The 25297-nt window shown below is 40.2% G+C and overlaps 1 protein-coding gene across 9 annotated transcripts; it reads right to left on the bottom strand.

Annotated features, from left to right (window-relative positions):
• Positions 1 to 519: 519 nt before the first annotated feature.
• Positions 520 to 25245, bottom strand: ccdc57 (coiled-coil domain containing 57). 9 transcript variants are annotated; one of them, XM_062413731.1, is made up of 7 exons: positions 25142 to 25245; positions 12833 to 12990; positions 11850 to 12050; positions 11558 to 11716; positions 6503 to 7052; positions 5401 to 5475; positions 520 to 2081 (listed from the first exon to the last, which is right to left on the bottom strand). In XM_062413731.1, the coding sequence occupies exons 1-5, from the start codon at positions 25238 to 25240 to the stop codon at positions 7025 to 7027; spliced, it is 645 nt and encodes a 214-aa protein (XP_062269715.1). In that variant the 5' UTR covers positions 25241 to 25245; the 3' UTR covers positions 520 to 2081; positions 5401 to 5475; positions 6503 to 7024. The 9 variants fall into 9 exon arrangements, with proteins under 9 accessions (XP_062269715.1, XP_062269716.1, XP_062269717.1 ...); XM_062413732.1 differs by lacking the exon at positions 5401 to 5475 and having other exon boundaries at positions 6503 to 6644; positions 6767 to 7052; XM_062413733.1 differs by lacking the exon at positions 5401 to 5475 and having other exon boundaries at positions 11105 to 11716.
• Between the last annotated feature and the right edge of the window lie 52 nt (positions 25246 to 25297).

Here is a 25297-nt window from a genome sequence, read left to right as displayed (position 1 = left end):
TATCATATGTTTTAGTTCTTCAGGCATTCGTCCTTTTCTTAAAAAGCAGCCTATCAGGCTTTACGTGTTCCTGTTGAATTTTACGCTGATAGGCAGCCTAACGTTAAAGTGCAGAACTGGTTTGGGAAACGTGGGTACACACGCCGAAGTGTTCTGGGAAGCATATAAATTAGCCAATCACAGGGTGGGGGTGTGAGGTTTAATCCAATGACCATAGGCGGGAGGGTGCTGCTGGGAGATAGGGTGATTACAGGGCGGGGCCCTGATGATGACGTAGACATGAACGCTCGTCCGACTCCTCTGGGTTACTGGAGTTCATGACTTCACATAGCATGATGTTCTAACGAAACATCATGCCTGCTTTTCTTTTTACCATTGACCTACTGTGGTAAACCAGTAATAACAGGCTTAATAAACCCACTGTGACCCTTGTTCAGAAGCAAACTGATGGATTCATTGGATGAAATCATAGATCACATTTTTAATTATAGACTGGCTTGACAGACAGACAGACAGACAGACAGATGGAGGGATTTTATTGATCCCAAATTAAGGAATTATTGTGTTACAGCAGCATGTAAAGGTCATTGCACATAGAGCAAAGAACAAAATATGACAAAAGCGACGAGCATGCAAATTTGCAGCAGTTATTTGCAAAGTTAAAGGTAGGAACATGACTAAAATTAATAAATATGAATAAATATGAACATAAAATGTGCAGTAAAATATACATATAAGATATGCACAAAATGTATTCAGTTATTGCAGGAGTTTTGGTGTGGACTTAAACTATAGGGCAATGGTTTTGAGGGTTCACCTTTTGACAGAGGTGAAAAATGTTATGGTCTATTGTTTTAGGCAGGAAATGTTCTTGTATCTGTCCGTGCGGAACCCGAACCTGAACCAGTCTGTTGGAGAAAGTTCTCTGCTGTCTGTCCACTAAGTGGTGGAGAAGGTGCATGGCATTGTCCATGATGGATAACAGTTTGTTCAGTGCCTCCCTCTTCAACACCACTTGAACAAATATGGTTTTCAGCCAATGACGGAGCCAGCCTTCTTTATCAGTTTGTTATGTCAAAAAAATGATAAATAATGATAAACACAATGATCACCAAGTATAATATTTGAATTTAACATATATAGCTCTTCTTTCTGAAATTTATTTCTTGTCTCATATTCTTTAGCAGAAGTACATTTCACAGATCATGTCTTTGAGAGAAATTCATTTTGCAGCCAATGTTTCATTGAAAGTAATTCCATTACCCATCTAATGAAGCTTGTTTGAGCTAATTTAGGCAGCCCAGCAAAGGGTCGCTGATACTCTCACATTTTATTCCCTCTACTGAACTAACATCCTTTTAATTTATTGTATTCAAGCTGCCAGTAATGGGCTGATATGCTACCACATGCCGCCCTTGCAACTGTAAATATTGCAAAGGGCCTATCTATGTCCTCATCCACATGTAGGCTCTAAGTCTAGCATCCCTGTCTACACAGGAAAAAATGGACTTCTAACATTCATAATAATATAATTATTACGATGATTATACTATTATACTATACTATCATTATTATTCATGCACAGTATACCTTTAAGTCAGATATTAGCACATTTTACTGCAGCGTTACTCTTAGATTTGTATGTGTATGTGTCAATCAAGTAAACAATACAATCTGAAGAACAAGTCTTGCAATAATGTTTTGAATATTTTTTTATCAAAAGACAGTAAAACAAAATATTTGCCCCAAAAATACTTACATTTGAAAATAGGAGCCTATAGGTTTATTTTCAAATTGAAGTCAATTGCTCAGTCATGGGAGCTCTGATGATGATAGCAGCTATAAGAATATAAATATATTATGATTTTTGAGTTTTATCTCAAAGTGTAATTATGCTACTCAAGATCCTTGGAGTATGCTTTACTGCTGTCACAGGCTGAGAAGGACATGACCAGGGTTCATCCTGTGCTGGACATCAGTTAGTGAATGGCTATGAAAGGGAGCACCGACACCATGCACCCTCATCTGGACTTAAGCACCACCACACCAGACTGTCTCCCTCCTGCTCAGCTTACCGTTACCTTAAGGTAAAGACAAGAGCGGTACACTTTCAATGGATGTCACATATAACACAGTGTCAAAATGTGTCTGTGATCTCAGGTTTCTGGCCATCAATTAAATTATTTGCATCCTTTTTTCTCCATATATAGTATATACATATATATATGTGTGGGAGAGCGTGGCCTAAGGGATAGAGCGGGTGCTCGAACCCTGGCAAGATACTGAACCCCTAAAATGGCCCCTCATAAATGCTGAGTGTTCTAAAAATGTAAGTTGCTTTGGATAAAAGCGTCAGCTAAATGACATGTAATGTAATGTGTGTGTGTGTGTATACTGTATATGGAGGAAAAATATGGAGATTTTTATACATACACATATCACAAACTGAATAATATACAGGGTTGCAAAAGGGCGGACAATTTCCGGAAACTTTCAATGGGAAGTTAAGCTCTGGAATTTGGGGAATTTTGAAGAAAAAACAACTACGCAAATTAAACGCTGAGTAATAAAAACTTCATTCAAAAATCTAGTTTAAAGATGTATGGAATGCAGCACACGCTGCATGTTGAAGGTCAACCCTCCACTGTGAATTTCTCCATCACATACACAGATAATTTCCAGCATCCTGCACACTATAGCAGGGCTATTGAGGCCTGTTGTAGTGTGCAGGACTAGTCAGGTAAGTTAGGAGTATATTCTAACTTACCTGACTTATCTGGGAAAATATATTAGCATGCTGATTGAGGATTGTTCATCTGTTCATCTAGCCTATTTCTATTCATTTATCCATCAATGTAAAATATTTTTACAGACGATTCCAACTGTTTGGCTAACCATTTATATCTCTGGCAGTGCATTAGTTTTTTTTTACAAATTCACATCTTATTGTACAGAACCATGCCACGTGCACTATCTCATGTGAGGAGACATTCACCCCAGCCAATGTAGAAGGAAAGGCTGTGTACATTTGCAAATACTGTGCAAAGACCTATGTTAAGAATGACACAAAGATGCAGAAGCATATAGTCAAGTGCCCAAAGTTTCCTCAGGGCTCAAATCATCCTATGACAAAACAAAATGTTTATATTTATGTCTTCATATGACAAGGCAAATACAGTTAGTATAAATTACCCACAACATTTCCAGTTTATTCCTGTTAATTATCTTTAATTCCCGTATATTCCCATGGAAAGTTTCCAACATTGATTATTCCTGGAATTTTGCAAACCTAATAATATATATATTTTATATTTGATCAGCTTATACATGTGTGTGGACTTTTGAGACAACATCTGTACTCCGCTCCACAGACTCACAAATGCTTGCTGGTTTTAAGTGCTACTGGAAAATTGGGACATCTGGGCATTCTGTGAATTTGTCTGTAATTTCAAAGTGGAAAAGACGGTTTGTCACCCCTCGAATAGAATAAATAAAACAACAAATAAAATACAGGTAAATATAAATACATCGTAACTAAATTATATTCTATGAGAGAATATACATGGTTTAAATAAGCTGCTGTTTAATAAGGTTAAAGCTACTTCTTCTGGGAAAATAGCCAGTCCAGGCAAAAGACAGATGCCGCTGTGTAGGCCTTCAAGAGAATGGCAAGGCAGGACATTCTACTGGTTCTTCCTGAAGTGTGTATATGCAAAATGTGTTCACTTCTCGTCATAAGCTCAATAACAGGTTAGACTTTTCTTACATAGCTGTTTGTCTCTGTTATTCAGTGCATGTGGTGCAGAGTATATGCAGGTATACGGCATATCAGCATAACGTTCCCCCACTTATCACCTGTTGTGCGTATCATTCATTTGTGTCCTGCAAGAATGTTTTTTCCTAGGACAGCAAAAGCCGACCTGCACTAGTCTGCCTCTAAGCCAATCACAGGCAGATAAGAGCGGGTCAAATTTGTGTTTGTCTTCCTGGTAAAAAAAACATCACCTGCTCTTTTCCTGACCTCCTGATTAACACACTCATTAAAAAAAATAAGGCCAGTAAGGGAATTATAAAATGAACCGAACCACCCAATAAAAAATTTCAGAAGACGTTTCATGATGTTCTGCTGCCTCTGTGCTGCTCGCCAACATCTCAGTTGTTTTTTTGTTTTTTTTATTGAAATGTATTGTTAAAAATACATACCTCAATGCTTTTCATTTATCAAAGTTGACATAAGTGTTGCTACAGTAGTGAGAGAAAAGAAACACTAACATCAGAGGCCCAAAGGTAAAAACAATTATAAAATAAATAACTGAAGGGTTTCATTTAATGAGTATAAAATAGTCCAGTAACAAGAAAAGTTTCAGGGCATTTTTGTTCATCAGGCTTGACCTCTGCTTTAGGAAGGATCTAATAAGATAAGTTTACTTATTTTCCTCACTTTATCCTCACTATAATCTCAAATAACATATTTTTGTTTCAGTCGCTCAGGGAAATGTTGTGATGCTAGATATTTCTAATAAACTTATTAGTGAATTGCTTGTTGCCTAAGTTAATACCTTCGACCAAGAGTGGCCTAATTTCTTAAACAGTATTATACAATAAATACTGTTGTATCATTATCTTAATAGTAATTTGAATAGCTTTTAACACTTTATCATATTCTTTGACTGGGCACATCGGCCAGAGCCACCATTAATGTGAGTGGCATGAGTTATTGCCACTGAGAAGGCTTTTAACTTTCTAGTAATTGCAAGCTAAAGATCCCTTTGGACTAGTTTTGTCCCATTGGTTAAAACTGATATAACGCTGGTTTATTGTAAGCATGTGATCTGTATGTTTTTTCTGGACACCTTGTGCCCACTCTTTGTTCTTCCCTGTTTGTGTGTGCTGCTAGTGGGGGACCTCAGAACCCAACACACCTGCTACTCATCATGCAATCATTTACTCAAAAGTATTGAAGGACCGATCTGATCACCACCTCATGCCAGATGTCATTGTACCTTCAGGTAATCATGTTGTCATAGCAATTGTTATTGTCTATATTTTTGGAAAAGAGGCTTACGACAGAGAAAGTGGTTGTCCTCTGTTTGTTTTGGAAACCCTGCTGATTATAAGTAATAAATCACCTTTGATGTGGAAACTGGACATTTCCTAATTTTTGCCCGCAGTGGCTTCTTTCGAACAGGGTCACTACAAATACAAAACTGCTTTATTGACAACAGTTCAGGATTTCTACTGTCATTTGACTGTGTTACGGGAGTAACAGCAAACATTGCGAGGCGGTGGTCTAGTGGCAGAAACTTGGACTATGGGCAGAGAAGGTCTCTGGTTCGACTCCAAGGAGCGACAACAAAACACAAACCTGGATTGATCTGTCCAAAAATCCAATCTCCCTACCCTGTCTAGTGCTCCTGAGCAAGGCAACATCTGCCCCCCGGGCGCCGAAAATGGTCGCTCACTGCTCTGTGTGTCCTGCACCAGATGGGTCAAAAGCAGAGATTAAATTTCCCTACCTAAATGAGTGTGCCTTTGCATGTCTGTGCATGTGTTTGGGACTAATAAATGCATCTTAATCTTAATCTTAATAACTTTGAACGTAAAATCCAATGCATTGGTGGTGACTATATACGTAAACTAACTTTCATATTTGAAAAGTTGAGTCTTTGGAATATTTCCAACAAAGGCTCAGGTCGAAAAAGCAATGTATGGTGAGCATAGTGGTGAGTAAATGAGTAAATTTAAATTTTTCAGTGAACTACTACCCCTTTAACAGTTTAATTATTGAATAGTTTGACTAGATATATATTGCAGATATCTGTAATTCAATTCTTCCTATGGTAAAAACATTTGAGATATGCACAGCAATATTCTTCCGGGGAAAATTGCATAATTTTTGCCATTCATATGTATGAGGCTTTCTACTATTAATATTCACTATTCCATTGAACTATCTCTTGAACAAATACGCAGAACCAGGGTCATGCCTAGGTCCCTTTAGATGTTTGTGGATGGCTATCTTTTGTAATTGTCCTTTTCCTCCATTATAAACAGTGAAGGAAAGAAGTATTTGATCCCATGCCGATTTTGTAAGTTTGCCCACTTACAAAGTAATGAACGGTCTATAATTGTAATGGTAGGTTTATTTTAACACAGAATTGCAAATAAAAAATCCAGACAATCACTGTATAAAAGACACCTGTTCACAGAATCAATTAATCATATTCCAACCTCTCCACCATATGCAAGACAAAATAACTGTTTAAGGACATCAGGAACAAGATTTTAGAGATGCAAAAGGCTGAAATGGGCTACAAGAACATCGGCAAGCAGATTGGTGTTTGCAGCTCTCTCAGCAGCAGACTGCTGATTAACATGTTTTGGGCTATAGGCAGCCTCTTGAAAAAGATGACCCTGATATTTAAAGTAGATTCATAAAATAAACATTTTCATAGTACGTCTCCCATAATGTGGTTTCTATGAAGGCATGTCTGTAATTTACCTTGTAGTCCAGCATTGGTAATCTGTGAACGAAGGTAGTTGCCCATCTCTATTAGCTGCTGCTTCTCGCTGATCAGATGGGCGATACACAATGCTGCCTGCTTCAACCTGGTATGCAGAAGAGGACGGTTGCCTCTTGTACCCTGGACATTTTAAACAAACATGAGGCCTTTGAATACTACAATTTTTTCTCTTGAAGCTGTTCTACCAGTGCATTCTGGAAGGATGATAAGATTAAATATTAAACAATTTGGATGCAGCTCACAGAATATATTCCTGACTTTTGAAGAGAGGTTGGTGCAATGGGGAGATAGTCTAGTTGCTATCTCAGTGTTAGATGTTGCAGTGATGGATGTAGCAGCAGGGGATCCTGGAAGCTGAACTGGCTGAGGATAGGCTGCCTGTGGCTGGGCCTGGGAGTCGAACAGAGGATGGTTGAGACACTCCATGTCCTTCCTCATCTGAGTAAATGCAGCCCGCAGGATGCTGTTCTGTTCCTTCAAATGGCAGATCTCTTCAGATGCTAGAAGTTCAACTCTTGGTATGAAATCCTGTATGTAGATAAATACACACTCATTAATGTACTGTATGCAAAATGTAAAACATTTATTGGGGGATATATACAGTTGCAATCAGAAATATTCAACCCCCAAAGATTTTAAGGATTTATCAATTAAAGTAGACAGAATCTTGTTCTTTGATCTTGGGATGCCTTCTTTAGGAGTTGAATGATAAAGAAAATAAACACGGAAAATGCATGATGTAGTATTTGTGTGTAGCAGTATATTTTGTTAAGATAGCCATGTCACAATTATTCAACCCCTATATAATATTGTTGTTTTTAAAGCTGTCTGACAGTTTTTTTTGTCCTAAAGTTGAGTTGAAACATTATTAACCCTTTGGGAACTCTATACTGATCCTTCATTTGCTTCAGCTGTGATGCATATATAAACCCCACCCATGAAGGTATTCAAGGTGAGTTGCAATCATGGGAAAGACAAAGGAGCTTACACAAAAGCTGAGAGAGGAGATTATTTCATCACACCTGAAAGGCCTTGGGCAGAAGAAGAATTCCCCAAAAAACTATATTCCAAGAGACACAATTGGGAACATTATAAGGAAGTTTACAACTGATGGAGCAGTTTCAAACATGCCTGGCCGTGGAAGAAAGCCCAGCATTTTATCAAGGACCCTCAGCAACTTAGTCAGAACAACTCAGATAAATCCCTGTGTGACTGCAAGACACCTACAGGATGACCTGATGAAGGCTGGTAAAAGGGCTGCAGTGGCAACTATAAGACGTGCACTGAATAATAAAGGACTTAATGGCCGGCTCCAAGACGCACTCAGCTCTTGACCACAAGCAACATCAAAAGTCGACTAGAATATGCCAGGAGGAATTTGGATAAGCCTACAGAGTTTTGGGTGACAGTTCTATGGACTGATGAAACCAAACTGGAACTGTTTGGACATATAGACCAGCGGTATGTCTGGCGTGTGAAAGGACAGGCTTATGACCAGAAGAATACCATCCCCACAGTCCAGCATGGAGGTTGGTCAAAGATGATGTTGGGCTGTTTTTCTGCGGCAGGAACTAGCAATCTTTATTGTGTACATGGCATCATGGATTCACAGAAATACCAGGCCATTTTAAAGAGGAATGGGATTCCTTCTGTTGACAAATTAAACCTTGGTGATCATTGGACTTTCCAGCAAGACAATGATCCAAAGCAAAATCTCTAGAGGATGCGCCACAAAGTACTGAAGCTGGGGGGTTGAATAATACTGCACATGCACATGTGTTGAAAGAGTTACATTTTTCATTTGAACTTCAAAGTTAAGTCAACTTCTGTTGTCAAAATAACTAAAATACGCATCAATAAATATCTTTTGTTGTTTGATAAGGTTTTTTTGTCAATTATTGTCATTATCTGTCATCCACATCACTATAATGTCTATTGAGGTGAGGGGGTTGAATATTTCTGATTGCAACTGTACTAAAGACACTCAAAATGCATTAATTCATCCATGACTGCATCATCGCAGGTTGGTGGAGTCATGGTCTGAGGATGGTCTGAAGAATCTCTAAATTTGTTCACAGAGTACAAACAAATTTAGGTACGACAATATTGATGAATCCGAGACTCATGCGTCAAGCGTTAATACGCAGGGTTTAAGCACATATTTGTGCGTACTCCCTGATATGAAGTTATCCCTTATTATCAGACTCCAGCAGATAGTCGTTAAGACTCTGCAGCACGTCTCCTGACAAGAACCAGGAAAAGAAACCACATTTCTCCTGTATTAGCTTAACCTCACTGGCTTCTGATTATATCTAGAATCGAATTTAAAATTCTCCTAACCTACAAGGTCCTTTATAATATTGCACCATCATACCTTAAAGAGCTCATGGAACACTATCACCCGACCAGAGCACTGCGCTTCCAGAATTCAGGCTAACGTGTACCTAAAGTATCTAAAAGTGGAGTAGGAGTCAGAGCTTTCTGCTATCAACCTCCTTTCCTGAGGAATCATCTCCCACTTTCAGACACCCTCTCTAGGTTTAGCTTATAGTTAGAACTGATCCAGGCTTGTCTTTGACCTACTCTTGGTTATGCTGCTATAGGTCTAGAACAGGGGTCGGAGACCTTTACCATCAAAATAGCAATTTTGCCCCCTCTTCCACCAAATACAATTTGTCTGGAGCCGCAAAACATAGTTGATAACACAGCTTATAAATTATGTATATAGTAATACTCAGTGTTGTGCCAGTTCACACTTAGAATGAACTAGTTCACGTTCATAGTTAATTTGTTTTTGTATTTTTAACTACTGGTTCCAAACATGAACTAGTTCATGGTCATTTTGGTTCAATTTTTATTGGGATTATTTAGAAGGCAAATTTACGAAAATGTGTTTATTTATTAATTGATGGTGTCAGATCATGCGTGTGTGTCGAGGACTCCACTATTCTTCAACAAAATCAGCTAACGGCTGCTTCACGTGAAATAGCTCAGATCTCTCTGCATGTGTCGCTTTGTGAGTGACGTTCACTCTCGCTGGAGTGGTGGCTGCTGATCGTGGACTATGATTACAACAAGACTGCTTGATATACAATATTTCTACTTAGATACTCTACCATTACTGACAATAATTCTTCAACTCATTGACCTTCCATTACGCTACAAACTGTTTATTCTAATCAATGTTGTAAATGCTCCTATTTTTCTGATGTTCTCCATTACACGTGGAATAGATTACACTTCTGTCCATCCTGGGAGAGGTATCCCTCACATGTGGGTCTTAATGAGTGTCTTTTTATTTATTTTCTTTTGCCTAGAGAAATCTAATTGTACACGTGTATAACGTCATACGGAATAGAAAGTCATCCTTTTTGGATTTAACATGCAACTTTTCACACGTGCTTCAAAATCCGTGCATTTTAATTAAAAGGTACAATTTGTTGAGTTTTTTCACAGGGCCTGGCTGCCGGTTGGCCCTGGCCTGAATTCTGATGATTATCCAGAAAACAGGAAGGGCTTGAAACCTACATGTATATTGTCCAATCGGTCTCAAACTTCCCATGTATGACAAAGGTTGTTTCCTGAATGTGATTATATTCAATAATAATCATATTGCCCCCTAGCTGTGACAGGAAATGTCATATTTTAGATTTAAGAAGTGATAAAAACATCCATTTTAAGATGCTGTTTGGCACCGGTATGTGTAGGAATTTCTGCTAAATAGGCATGTCTAGTGGCCCAGACCACCTCTGAACCAACAGCTTTAGTTGTGCTTGTGTGACATATCTGTTTCACACAAACCTTTTAATTGAAAAATATATAAAACAACTTATAGCTAATTACGTTCAGATTCCATCAAACAGTGCTGTTACAGAGCCAGTCATTATTGGTTTTTAATAATATCTTCTAACACTGTGAATGTATCATCCAATCACTGCAGTGAACGTGACTGTGCCATCAGGCACACAGAGCGCTCTGGAGGTCACATACAAGAAATGAAGAAAAACTATTCACTTTCCAAATATGATCCCAGAGTGGAGGTTATGATCCCCTGATGTGAGGTAATCGGTCCAATTGCTCTAAATAAATAAATACTGCTGTGACATTGGTGCGTGATTCTGCATGATGGATGCATGCGAATGAAAGGATGAGGAGGAAGTGAGGGCTCAGCGATGTCTGATCAGCTAATATAGATTCTATTGATCTGTGATCTTTGTGCTGAACTGAGTCCAGTATCACACAGATCAACACAAGCATATAATGATAATTCTGTTAAAAACAAAAAAGATTGAGGAAAGTTTCAATTCCTCTTCTCATCGCTTGATGCTGTTACTCTGTCATGAGTCAGCATAGAAACCCATTGGTCAGCAGCATCATTTAATATTCATGACGTGCTTTGCATTGACCATTTATGGTTGAAAGTGGGCGTGTGGAGGGTGGACTTGGAAGTACGAACGTTTCAACTGACTGGTCAAAAATTTGTCTCTCCTCCCTCATCTCTAGTTCACCACCTATTTCTCCTCATGTGAGTGCGTTAGGGCGGGACAGATTATTCAAATGAAGATTTTTTATAATCTAACCTGATCTCTAGAGTGCGTTAGTTCCTGTATCAGCTTCTGCTTGGCAAGGATGAATTTGGCCTTCATGTCCTCACAGTGTCTCTGCCACTCCAGCTCCACCTGGACTTTTATCTGTTGTAAATTTCTTTCATTCTCCAAACCAGCACAAAACAGACATTTTAAAGTGTGAGTTGGCTTTTCTCATAGAAAAAATGCTCCCCATAGATGCACTGTATGAATGTGTATGTGAGTGGGTGAATGTAAAACTGTACTGTAAGACTCTTTAAGTGGTCATCAAGACTAGAAAAGCGCTATATGCACTAAATACAGACCATTTAAAGACTATTTACCCAAAATAACTCAGACCAGGTCATGTATCTCATATTCAAGATAATAGCAAATCCTTTCATGCTTTTGTTTTTCAGTTTATCCTTTCACCAAATTAAAGATGTTTACCTTTTCCTGTTTTCTCACCTCTCTATCTCCTCCCTGCCCCTATCCAGCTCATCTCTAAGCTTGAATTCTCTGTCGTGCAGGTTGATCATCTCAGTTTTCTTGACAACCATCTCTGTGGATACATGACTGATGTACTTGTCCCAGCCAGTCTGAGTTGTTTTTACCTCTTCATGAAGCCTTTGAAAACACAGAGAATCATAGACACACAGATACACAAACACACACATACATATAACACACTTTCTCTGGTTAATGCCGATATGAAGATATTTTTCTTTCGTTTCATCTTTTGAACTAGTGTTTGTCTCACCTCTGAATTATCGCATCTTTCTCTTCCATGGACTTTTCATGGTCTTTCTTAGACCAGCGTAGCTGTGCAGTCAAAACTTCAATATTCTCCTGTAGTTTGTCAATGCGTTTCTCAGCCTTCTGCATTAGCTCTGTGAAGGTGTGACACCGAGCCTCTAGTTTTGCATCGCACTCCTTCAGAGCCAAGAGCACTTTCTTATATCTTGATAGAAACAGTCATACAATTAGACATTTGGAGAAATATTTACATATTGAGACAGCTTGATTTGGCTTTTGTGCACAAGTTGACTAGGACCATTACTATTACTTTAACTAAATATGAGAAACATTTGTTTGCCCAACAAAGCTTCAAAGTAATAAAAACTATATAAAGTCAAACCCAGTTATTATGAGTTTCACTAGCCCCATCATCACTCGGATGATCATCCTGCATCCACACAAATGCGATCACGTGAAATTTTCACTTCCATTCTTCAAAAGTATTACTGTATGTACTGTATGCATATTTGTTATTACAGCAACGTAGAGATGGATCAGGAGAGCACCTCCAGTTGGCTAATCACTCCCAATCATTAAATGTGGCAGAGAAAGCCGCCACAGACAGAAAGAGATAGACAGAGCGGTACCAGAGAAAAGAGCCTAACATGACAGAACCTGGGCGATACACAGGACAATTTATGTGTGAGTCAATGCATTTAAGTTTGGTATCTGGATTTACGTTAATAAAAGGGATGGCACCACTAAGCACCTGATGTCACAGTCAAGTCTGCTAAAAGCAATTTCACAAATTCTTACTTAATATATGCTTGAGGACTTTGTGCTATTTACCACGCACTTGATAATGTTTTCCTACTCTATATTTTTTTCAGTTTTTAGCCTCAATATTAAGCTCTTTTATCCTGAGACAGAATATAGTCAACAAACCGGAAATACATGTCCACCACAAATACTCACAGACACACATACACCACAGGTACACCATACCTGTGGTCCTTGACATCAATGAGGACTTTGAACTCCTGGTCTTGGTGTTGCAGCTGGGTTTGCATCTGATGACAGAACTCTTTCAATGTTTGGAAAGCCTCTGTAGCCTGCATTTGAGCCTGGCAGTGAACTTCAGTCTCTTTAGATAGCATCTTTACCTGGACAAGGAACAACACACATGAAGCAACAAGGGTGATGATAACATAATTTCTAAATGTACAGTGAGATCCCATCATCTCTTCACCTTGATACCTAGAGACAGCAACACTGCTGTAATCTCCTGTTTTTCAAAGGAGAGCAACCAGATAAATGACTATGTGTAGATTATAACACTGTTACATGTATTGTGATATGGTAATTGGTCTTTAATTATATAGCACTATGAGAATTGGTGTGTATTTATAAAGCACTTTTCTAGTCACTCAAAATGCTTTTCAGTACAATAACAAAGCCGATGTTTGGTACCACTTATGTAGTCACTATAACAAAACTCATCATTCAAAGCATTGCAATTACCACTAGTCAGTGTAGTACCAAAAATCTGCTTGGTTACTATACACTACACAAATATGGGTCTTCACTGCTCTCTATCTTACATACTTGCCAACATTTTCCAAAGACAGCAATGAATGATAGTGGATGAAGTGAAACTACATGTGTCTTAAATGTGTAGGCCATGATAACAATGATTCAGATCAGACTGGAAGATGTGAACAATGTTTACTTTGTGCAAATCAAATTATTATAACATGCACAAATAGGTTATTTTAAGTAAAAAAAAAGTAAAGTAGATAACAATATACGAGTTGTCCAAATAGATCTGTACACTGTGGTGAGTCTGCATGCACTTATTATTGTACACTGACTTTTAGTCATGTTATAATTTGCAGGACTGCTTAATGCCAACTAAAGGCCAATGTATGCTTCTCAGAGTCCGTTACGGACGGACACTTTTTGATTTATAGTTCTACGAGCCTTTTTGTTCCGAAAACAATTCACCTCCAGAACAGTAGTTGGCGCAACGGAAGTCGAGCTTAGAGAAGCCTACCTCATGAGGTATATAGAGGAAGTCCACGCTGGTTTATTTACGTCCCCCCGGCTCCTCACAGGTAGTGAACAATGACAACTAACAGAAAAAGTGTGTTGATGACGAGACAGTTTTTGCTGAAATAAAGTGACACCCAGCGAAACAAAATGCTGATGTTATCGTGTCATAGTGCAGCGGTACCCCGGTCTTGTTTCCAAACTCGTGGTAATTCAACAGCTGCAACAGCTTGAAGCTACACAGAGGCAGCTAGCTTCCCCCCAGCTTCCACACACAGTCAGCACGGACACCCGATACTAACTACTCCCAAGTGTTTGCTTCTAACCTGACGGTGTTTGAGAAACAGTGTCACGACAGCCGTGGGATTAAAGTCAGCGGGTTTTTGCGCTGTTCCCACCCCCGTTATCAGAGTTCGTTATAACCGTATGTGACCGTAGACCGTCAGCCGGACAACGCCGCTGGCTTAACACACTTGTCACATTAATCATAGAGTCGTAGTTGTGAATTAGGTTTATTGTAATTTAGGGAATGAAACAGGAAGTTTGAGGTCCGGCAATGATGTCGTCCCGAAATGCTGGCGTTAGCGGACCAATCACAGCCAAGGGCTATCCGTGGGCTCTCCGCCATGCCGACGTTTTACATCTATACACAACAGATCACTAAAGCAACACAATCATCCCAATCCTTAATCGCAAATCAATAGACTGTATCAGTGTTGCCCAGTGTTGCCATACTGTGAAAAAGTAACATAGCTACTTTACAAGTTACTTGCTTTTAAAAGTAACTAAGTTAGATTAAAAGTTACTTGATTTTAAAAGTAACTAAGTTAGATTACAAGTTACTTTATTAGTTACATTCAGCAGCTGCCGACAACACCCCCAGCGCCTCAACATAAAAATGACAACTGGTTTAGCCAACACTCACTTTATTAGAAACCGCCGGAGGCCCCCCTCCCCCCGCGCTAACGGAGGGTTCCCCCAACGGGCGCTGTAGCTGAGGCGGTCCCCTCCAACCAGTCCCCGCCTTCCGCAGCGCCGACGGACACCGCTCCGCGGCCCAGGACCGCAGGACGTGCCCAGCGGTTTAACCACAAATACCGAAATAGTAATGCAAGGTGACTTGGACAAGTAACTTTAATCTGATTACTGGTTTGGAAATAGTAACACGTTAGATTACTCGTTACTGAAAAAAGTGGTCAGATTAGAGTAACGCGTTACCGGCATCACTGGTGTTGCCCTTATATCTGTGGTTATGAGATCCATCACGCTGGACATCCTCTAGTCTCCCTACCAAGAAAACAGGTTAGTGGACGATACAATCAACCTTTGCACTTTATTCTGCACCACCAATTGTTTTGGAGCTAATGCATCTCACTGTATACATCCCTATCTGTCAGTAAATCAGCAACTAGACACGTAGCAGGAAAGGGGTTTGAACAGTGAAATTGGTTCTTTTTAATTTGGCAAATCAGATAATTTATGAAATGTTCTCATTAGCATAATCTACATTGGTAATATCACCATAAAGAGGCAAGAAGATGTAGTTAAAGGCCATTGTGACCTGGACCTTTGACCACAGGAATCGAATGAGTCCAACTGAACATTGTGCCATTTTTGAAAGATTTCACATCCTTCCAGAGGTCAGCCAGACCTTGACCTTTGATCTTCAATTACTAATCAGGATTTAGACCAAGTGAATTGGGCCAGATGTATAATGAAATTCACGCACTGGCAGTTCGGAAATATCACATTCACAGGAATATGACGTTTCCGTGACCTTGACCTTTAAACTCCAGGCACCAAAATCCAATCCAAGTGAATGTTTGTGCCAAATGTGAAAGGATTCCCTCGAGCAGACTTTCTCAACCTTTGGGCCCCAACCCATGTGTGGGCTGTGAGCGCCCTCTACTGGGCTTGGAAATGTCTTTAATTTGAAACTAGTGGACTGCAACGTCATCGGTTTAAGACGCCCAGTGACAGGTGAGCTAATGCTAACAGCTAGACCGTGGTGTTTGGAGTGCTGGAAAAGTTCCCTGAGGGGAAAAACAATGACAGTAATGCTACTAATTAAAAAAAAAAAAAAAAAACTTCAAATTTGTACATTTCAACAACCCTGTTTCATTTAATATGGTTTTGTTAACGGAGGCGACGATTGAGAGCCCAGTGTCTGGAGTGCCAATTGACACTTTAAATTGAGGCACTGATTCCTTCCAAACTTACGCCACTTCACACCGGACGCGGTTGTGCCGCGAAGGGGGGCTATCATTTACTCCCGAAGCCCTACATTGAACAGAGCATACAACAACCAGCAGAGAAAGCAGAATCGCGGGCTGACCGGCGCGGAGAAATGCGTGAGAGTGAATTGACACTGCGCAGCATTTTGGGGCGCTTCTGCGTCCGGTGTGAACCCGGTGTTACTGTTGGTTTTGTGTTTTGTTCGCTATCGTTGGGAACCAGTTTTTTCTGTAAACATTGTATTCAATGTGTTTTTCTGTAAAACAGGAAGTGGCTTTGTTTTAGATATTTATTACAATTAAGATATAACAAAGACTATTGTATATGCTTCCATTAAGAAAACTATCAGGACACACTGTAATTTTAACTGATATGTGGATGACAGCCAGTTATACCTATCAATAAAACCAGTGTAACAGTGTAATCAATTAACTAAACCTCAAGCATGTTTCAAGAACATAAAAAGCTGGATGACCCTAGATTTTCTCTCATTAAACTCAGATAAAACAGAGGTTATAACTTTATCTAATGAGATACCTGTGCTTCATTGCCCTCTCAATAATCGGAAATGTCCTGTCTCAAAAAGATCCAGAAAAAATCCTGGATTTCTGAGGACTTTATACCAGGGGGCCGGGCGTATAAAGTCTGCAGGAACTGCGGAACCATCTCCCTTCGAAATTTGTTTCAAACATGCACCGTCAAAACACAAAATACTGGTTTCATTAGGGCACTAGCTCTGAAATGGCCCTGGAACTGCCTGGGCAGAAAAGGGTTATATGACAACAGTGTACTGATTAATGCCAATACTTACTGTTCTAGCCCCATAGGCCACAGGCTGTTGCGAGAGGTAGACAAATCAGTGTAAACTGATTATGTTTTGATTTTGTAATATTGGCTGGACACAAAACATAATTTAGTGATGCCAACTTTGGCTCTGGGAAATGTGGCTGTCACCAATTGTTTGCTCATTGTAGAAACTGTAAAACATTACATATGCTCATATCCAGCCTTTTGAATTGAGGGAGTTATTGGCCAACTATCCTCAGTTTGGCAAATCAACTCTCCCTGGTTCACCTGATCTGATCTTGTTTGTTGAAGAGGTATCTCTGGCTATGAACTGTAAAGACGAAATTTACTTAACAGTGGGTAGATTCTATTAACTTCCTGCCAGGGAGTCAACACCAGCCAACAGTTGTCTGAAGAGTCTGTTGGAATTCTTAAAATGTACTTTCCAAGCAGATTCACATTCACTGTTACTTTGAAATGCGGGGGATGTATACCTGAGAGTGGAACACTCCTCCAGGGTCTTTTTGAGAGAACATTCCAGCTGATGAACCCTGACAGCTTGAAGCTCCTTCCACTCTCTTTCTTTATATGCCAGATGGGCCTCAAGATTCAGTCCAGTGTCCCCATCTGACTGCATGCTGGTCTTGGGATACACCTACACCTACCACAAACACAATATTCAGGTAAATTTTTTCTTTTTTTCTTGTTGCAATCGTAACAATGTACAGACATTTTTTTCTTTTGTCATTTTGTTGAGCGTAAAAGACTGTGCACGTAAGCATTTCCGGGATAAAGTTAGAAGTGATTCCAAAGGTGTATTGCAGCAGGAGTCATCAAGTCATTGAGCTCTATATTCATATGCACCTCTAACAGTAGCCAGGAGACAGAGATTATAGACAACCTATAGAGAAAATCAAACCAGGTTCTGTTCTACAAGTAACTAAACATAATTTAAAATCCCAATGACATAACTGCTATCAAATACAAATATATATAAGTGAATGTTTGTGCCAAATTTAAAGAAATTCCCTCAAGGCTTTCTTGACTAATCACGTTAACAAGAATGGGACGTACGTAGATGGGATTGATTCCCACATGTATCCTATTGCTGGTTCGATATTTTTATATTTAACTCTTTCAGTAGTAGAATATTTCTGCTCAGAGTCTGAGGTCTTTTTGAGTCCAAGGGGCGCTCCTGAAAACCTTTTATGACTTTATGGTGGCATCAGCCATCGTCTTTGGTGTTGTTTGCTGGGGCAGCAGCATTTCAGCTGCTGACAGTAGGTTACGGGATAGACTGATGGGGGGGCAGCTCAGTCCTTGGATACCCCTTGACCGAGTGGAGGTAGTGGGATAGAAGAGAATAATGGCGAAGCTGTCATTTCGGATGTACAAATCCCACCACTGGCAGGACTACCTCTTTCAGCCACAGACCATTCCACACAAAGTTAATCAAGGAAAGGTGAAGGCAGTCGTTCCTTCCTCAAGCAGTAAGACTTTACAACTACAAATGCTCCCAGAAGACCACACGCACACATTTTTGGACATCATTTTCAACTCAGGTTTCACTTTTTACAAGTGCAATATTCATTTCTACCGGTGCAATTCTTGGCTATTGTGCAATCTATTGCCGTCTTACTTGTATTTGTATCATTTGTTACTTATTATCTTATCTTATTTAATATCCAATATGGTTTGAATTCTGTATCATATGATGAGCATCTCAGTTAACTCTGTCCAAAAATGTGATTGTTTCACAGCATCAAACCCGGTTTGTAGGTTAAATGAGATGAAGCGATTCAGTTGGTCTTGGAAAGTCAATGCAAATTTGCGATATCTAATCATTGCTTTTACCGAGATTCCCTCACATCTGCTTTCTTTTTTAAATAGACTTTATTTAATTTAATAACAGAGAAACATTACATACATATATAAATTAGGTGTAACATTGAAACAGGCATGAAATGAAAGTATTTCCTCATGGTCTAGTCTTGTTAAGGCGGCCGCCTTAACAAGACTAGGGCCCCGCCTTGACTACCAATGTATTGAAAAAAAAAAAAAAGTTGAAAAAAAAAAAAAAAAATGGCATTGATAATACTCAGGTAATACTGTTTACAACATTAGTCGTGCCAATAAAGTTTTTTGAGTGTAATTGAGACGGCGACATCTGGTGGTTGAATATATTGTTGCATAGTCTATCATAGTCACCTGTCAATCTACCGCCAGTGACGTGCGGTGAGGTCAGTGAGTGGGTAGGCACTGAGTTCTGAAAGCCAGATTTCTCTAAACCTATATATTGTTAAATCAAAAACAATAAACAACAAACAGGCACGCACGGCCGATTTCAAATAAGTTCCTCCCTTTCTTTCTTTCTTTCTTTCTCTCTCACTCACTCACTCACTCACTCACACACACAGACGGGACGTATATGAAATGTCACGACGGTGACTTCAGGTTTGCCCGTAGCCTACTGTAGTTTGGTCTAAATGATTAAACATCGCATCCATCGACTTAACGGACCCGTCCCTCACACCGAGGGCAGAATAAACGTAAGGCAACAAGTCAAACCTTCGCCGATTCAAACTACCGGTACTACTTCTATTCAACTTAAAAATAAAAGACAGCATTCATCATTATGTAGGACTACAGCATAACGGACAGATAGGACCGCCTTCTCCAACGTGGAACGCCCTCTCCGTGCCTCTCCGCGGCTCCTCGGAGAGCTTTTCGTGCAGCTCTCCTTTTTCTAACTACACGTCGAAATGGCGGAGAGCCCACGGATAGCCCTTGACTGTGATTGGTCCGCTAACGCCAGCATTTCGGAATGGAAACTTCCTGTTCCATTCCCTACATCACAATAAACCAAAATCACAACTACGACTCTATAATTAATGTGACAAGTGTGTTAAGCCAGCGGCGTTGTCCGGCTGACGGTGGCTGGTTAGAGCACTTACGGCACGTGTGTACGGTCACATACTGTTATAACGAACTTTCATAACGTGGCTAGCGGGCTAACCACCATGCTAACTGCGGTGGGAACAGCGCAAAAACCCGCTGACTTTAATCCCACGGCTCATGACACTCTTTCTCAAACACCGTCAGGTTAGAAGCAAACACTTTAGATCGATACTAACTAACGGTAGTAGTTAGTATCGGGTGTCCCTGCTGACTGTGTGTGGAAGCTGGGGGGAAGCTAGCTGCCTCCGTGTAGCTTCAAGCTGTTGCAGCTGTTGAATTAGCAACACAGTTTGGAAACAAGACCGGGGAACCGCTGCGTTAAGACACGATAACATAAGCATTATGACCCGCTGGGTGTCACTTTATTCAGCAAAAACTGTCGCGTCATCAACATCCTTTTTCTGTTAGCTGCCATCGTTCACTGTGTGTGAGGAGCCGGGAGGACGTAAATAAACCAGCGTGGACTTCTTCTATATACCTCATGAGGTAGGCTTCTCTAAGCTCGACTTCAGTTGCGCCATCTACTGTTCTGGCGGTGAATTGTTTTCACAACAAAAAGGCTCGTAGAACTATAAATCAAAAAGGGTCCGTCCGCTCCGTCCGTCCGTCAGTCCGCAACGGACTCGGAGTAGCATACATTGGCCTTAAGCTGCGTAAATGTGTAGTAATATCTCGATTTTAATTGGTCCATGAATGATATGTAACGTAAAGGCTTATGTGGCATACCATTTACGTAAAAAAGGCACAAAGAATGATGCTTATTTGCGTACATGTTAAATCATACAGAATCAGGTGCGCATGCGCGAAAACTTTTTTTTTCTTGCCGTCCACAATGAATAGGCGGTTAATTTGAACGGAATCCGACATCACAAACTGTCATCTTCCGAGGCAGCTTGATTTTTCTTAAAAACCGGCTTAAACCCTATTTTGTAGTGTCTGCATGTTTTCCACAACATTTGTACCTACTGTTGTTTATTTATATTGAAATAAACAGTTGTTTATTTCATTCATGCGTACTGGCATCTTTGAGCAAAATACCCCCAAAATTTTTTGCCGCGCCGCTACGCGCCGCGCCAACAGCAACGCCACCTGCTTACAACCTTGACTGGGACATTTACTGGGGGAAACACTGATATGTAAATTTGGTTAATTCTCCACAATATTACAATTTATAAATGAATCAAATGCAAGGGCCTGAGAATCTTTTGTTGAATATTCTTTTTTTTCAGGTTAGAGATTACTTGTTTGTAGACCACGTCACTGGGGATAGTGATTCGGTGCAAAACTACAGCACATCTTGTATGTAAATACGCAGAGTTTAGTATAGATATTTTCTGAGTACATCTCAATCCAGTTGATATTTAGGGGTTTAAAATCATTTATAAAATAATTTTATACTAGTTTGGAGAATGGTATGGAATTTTTGTCTCATCCTTTCTTTTTGGTCAAGCTCAACGCTTCACCAATCCACATTGCTTTTCTTTTAATAATCATAATATATTTTACAGAAACCTATTTTTAAACCCAGATCCAAAGCTCCAAGCCCTCCATTTTTTCTATCTTTGTATATAAGTTTCCTTTGTGAAACTTCTTTAGTTGTTCCCCCAATTAATTGATTTATTTTCTTGAAGACAAAAATCTTAATTATTAAAAAAAAAATCTTTAAGTCCACGTTACATATTTGAATACTTAAATTTGGCATGTAATGTCTTTATGCATGTTGATTACAATTCCTTTTTCCTCCCCATCCTCTTTCCATTTCCATCCATTTAACATCATATCCATCACACCAGTGAACTATTATTTTTAACTGGCCAGAAAGGAAATAAGCTCTAATATTAGGGAGAGACATGCCTCCTCTCTTGTTACTTCATATTAACGTGCTGTATTTAATCCCTAGTTTTCTTCCATCAACTACTAATACCATCTACCAAAAATAACGTCTGTCTGTTTTTCTTTCTGTATGTATGTTACATGCATATCTCACATTGTAAGGACTTCAAAGCAGTGGACCAGTGAAGCTGTGGAGGATCTTCAGGTGTACTTTGACTGTACAGATTGGGATGTGTTCAGGACTGCTACTAATAGTCTGGATGAGTGTACAGAGGCTGTGACTTCTTATATCAGCTTCTGGGAGGACAGCTGTGTTCCATCATGCACCAGGGTGATTTACAATAATGACAAACCCTGGTTCACAGCCAAACCCAAAAACGTAAGGTTGGAGAAGGAAGAGGCCTTCAGGAGTGGAGTCAGAGACAGGTTTATAGAGTCGAAATACAGGTTTAGCAAGGAGGTGAGAGAAGCTAAACATCTGTACTCTGAGAAACTCCAACAAACCCTGGTTGGGGAGAGGTGGTGGACTAGTGGCAGAGAGTGCGACTGTGGGCAGAAAATCCGACGGTGGTCTCTGGTTCGAATCCAGGGAGTGACAACAAAAACAACATACCTGGACGGACAACACCTGGATCTGTTCCACACTGTCAAAGTGCCTACCCCACCCCACTGTCTAAGTGCCCTGAGCAAGGCACCTTACTCCCCTAACACCTGCTCCCTGGGGCGCCGTGCATGGCTGCCCACTGCTCTGTGTGTCCTCCTGTGTACACCAGATGGGTCATAGCAGAAAACAAATTCCCCCCCTTGCATGTCGTGTGTGTGCATGTGGGTGTGTGGGACCAATAAAGTGTACCTGTATCTCAAGGGTTACAGTGCAATTCTTCTTCTTCTTCTTAACAACAGTTCTCAGCCAATACCTCTGCCTCTGTCTGGAGAGGGCTAAGGCTGATTACAAATTGCAAGCCCAGAGTCCCCCACTCCACTAACGTGCAGTTTGCCTACAGAGCCAACAGGTCTGTAGACGATGCAGTCAACATGGCCCTTCACTAGCATGTCACAAGCATGTCTCTGAATTCAGGTCCATTAGCACCGGTTTCCCTCAAGGCTGCGTTCTTTCCCCTCTTCTCTTTTCCCTGTATACCAACAGCTGCACCTCCAGTCACCAGTCTGTCAAACTCCTTAACTTGCGGATGACACCACCCTCATTGGCCTCATCTCTGGTGAGGATGAGTCCGCCTACAGTTGGGAGATTGACCATCTGGTGACCTGGTGTGATCAGAACAACCTGGAGCTCAATGCTCTGAAAACTGTGGAGATGGTTGTGGACTTCAGAAGGAACCCAGCCCCACCCACCCCCATCACCCTGATAGACGCCCCAGTCATCACTGCGGAGTCCTTCCGTTTCCTGGGCACCATCATCTCCCAGGACCTCAAATGGGAGCTGAACATCAGTAGAGGATGTACTTCCTGCAGCAGCTTAAGAAATTCAACCTGCCAAAGACAACCTGCATCATCGAGTCCATCCTCGCCTCCTCCATCACCATCTGGTTTGCTGCTGCCACCGCAAACAACAAAAGGAGGCTGCAGCGTATCATCCGTTCTGCTGAGAAGGTGATTGGCTGCAATCTGCCATCTCTACAGGACCTGTTTGCCTCTAGGACCCTGAGGCGTGCAGGCAAGATTGTGGCCGATCCTTCCCACCCGGGTCACAAACTCGTTGAGATTCTTCCCTTGGGCAGAAGGCTGCGGTCCATCAGGACCAAAACCGCCCGAAAGGAGAGTCAATGCTCCCTATCTTATACATTAGCATAGGATACACAGGACTATCCTTTTCGAAAGGAGAACAAGTATTCGTAATTGCACCATGGCAGGCCCGCATAAATATTTTTTCTCTTGACAAGATCAAGAACTTATGTGAGTTCCCACATGATGATCTGAGCTCCTGATTTATAACATTACATTAATTTAGCTGATGATTTTATCCCTTTGACTAACAATAATAAGTACACTCAACTATGAGGGTACAAACCCAGAACGACAAGAATCAACTAGGTTCTTTTTTTTTTCTTAAAAAAAAACATATTACAAGTGCAAGATTTCTTCTCTACGTCTGTCCAATCAGGAATCTCAATGAACAACACACCTAATAAACTTAGATAACAATGGTACGTCAGAGATACATCATTACGGTGAGCGTGCTGCGTCATATCCTTTTTTCTTGCCGCTGGTCGCTCTCTTATCTAGCTCCTCTGCTAAACACAGCTGGTTCTCTGTATTACTACGGCTTAAATCACCGGTCTATAGTTAAACACCCACACATACCAACCCCTATTCTCTGGTGCTTAGTTATTCTGTGTTCTGTTTGAGCTCACCCTCGTAGCTACATAGCAGCGATGTATTCGCTCTCTCCCTCTTGCTCCACTGCTCTCTCTTGCTCCGAGTGTCTCATGTTTACTTTCTCCTCTGCCTCCCTTAACAGTAGTGGTACTTTAAACATCAGATCATTGTCATCAAAGGCTGTTTTAGTTAATGAACTAGTCTCAGATTACAACATAGATTTACTGTCCCTCACTGAGACGTGGCTGCATCATTGAGCAGATTTTTTTTGTCATTACATGTGCCAGAAATTCATTGTAAATTGCAAAAAGGGTTGGAGGGAGGGGCATCCCTGATGGAAAGATTCTTTCAAATTTAATGCGATTGGTAGAGCATCCATTAATATTGATTCTTGCTTTATGGGCAACATAGAACGCTTATATAGCTTTATATATTTTCATCCATTTCAAAATGCTTCAAAACCCCAAACAAATAGACCCCAATTAATCCTATTCGTTTGTACATTTTCTAAAATGTTTTTTTTTTTTTTTTGTTTCTGATAATCTTGTTTTATCAAGTACACTGCTTAGGCATTACCCTGTTGTTGTGCTGCAAATCATTGTCCATGGCTTGTTTTGAGTTTTCAATTTTTACAACACAAGATAATAAAACATCATAAGATAGAAAATAAACAACTGATAAAAAAAAGTGAAGTTTTTGCTTTAAATTTTGCAGCCTTGGAACAACGGCCTATTTTATTGTTTCCATGTTTTATAACCATGTCCCTAATTCCACATATTATTGATTACTTGATATTAAATTAATTATTGGTGACTTCAATCTCTGAGATGACGAGAATCTACAGTTGCAGTGAAGGCTGCATCAAAACAGGAGAATAAAGCTGTTGACTCACTGAGTAATGGTACTAACGGTAAACAATAAAAACCCATTTTGGTTTGAACTCATTAAGAGTCATTTGAATGTTGTTTCTGTGTTCATGAGATCGGATACAGCTAGCTTGCCTGAATCACCAGAGTTCATTGTTTGATTTCCAAAAGATTCTTGCTTACAATATGCACACACACGCGCGCACACACACACATGCACACTAAGGCAAAACAAAGTAATGTAGCCTACCACGAGGAGCTTCAGCCTTTGTTGCGATGGTAAACTTAGAAGTGATAGCAGTGAACTAAGCAATGTGTTTCGAGTCGTTCTGTGGTAGAAAGTATCCATGGAAACAGTACGTCTGACAATCAGTCCCCTTGCTACTGAGACAGACAATGGTTCCGT

Source organism: Platichthys flesus, chromosome 20 (genome assembly GCF_949316205.1).
Source record: "Platichthys flesus chromosome 20, fPlaFle2.1, whole genome shotgun sequence".
NCBI classification, from domain to species: Eukaryota; Metazoa; Chordata; class Actinopteri; order Pleuronectiformes; family Pleuronectidae; genus Platichthys; species Platichthys flesus.
This window is presented reverse-complemented; position numbering and strand designations above follow the sequence as displayed.

Coding starts and splice junctions, on each gene's coding strand:
- ccdc57 (XM_062413731.1), bottom strand. CDS start 25,240: ATGGATACTTTCTACCACAGAACGACTCGAAACACATTGCTTAGTTCA. Junction 11,717..11,849: donor AAAGATGCGATAATTCAGAG/GTGAGACAAACA, acceptor GTGTTTTCAAAG/GCTTCATGAAGAGGTAAAAA. Junction 7,053..11,557: donor GGCAGGGAGGAGATAGAGAG/GTGAGAAAACAG, acceptor ATCTACATACAG/GATTTCATACCAAGAGTTGA.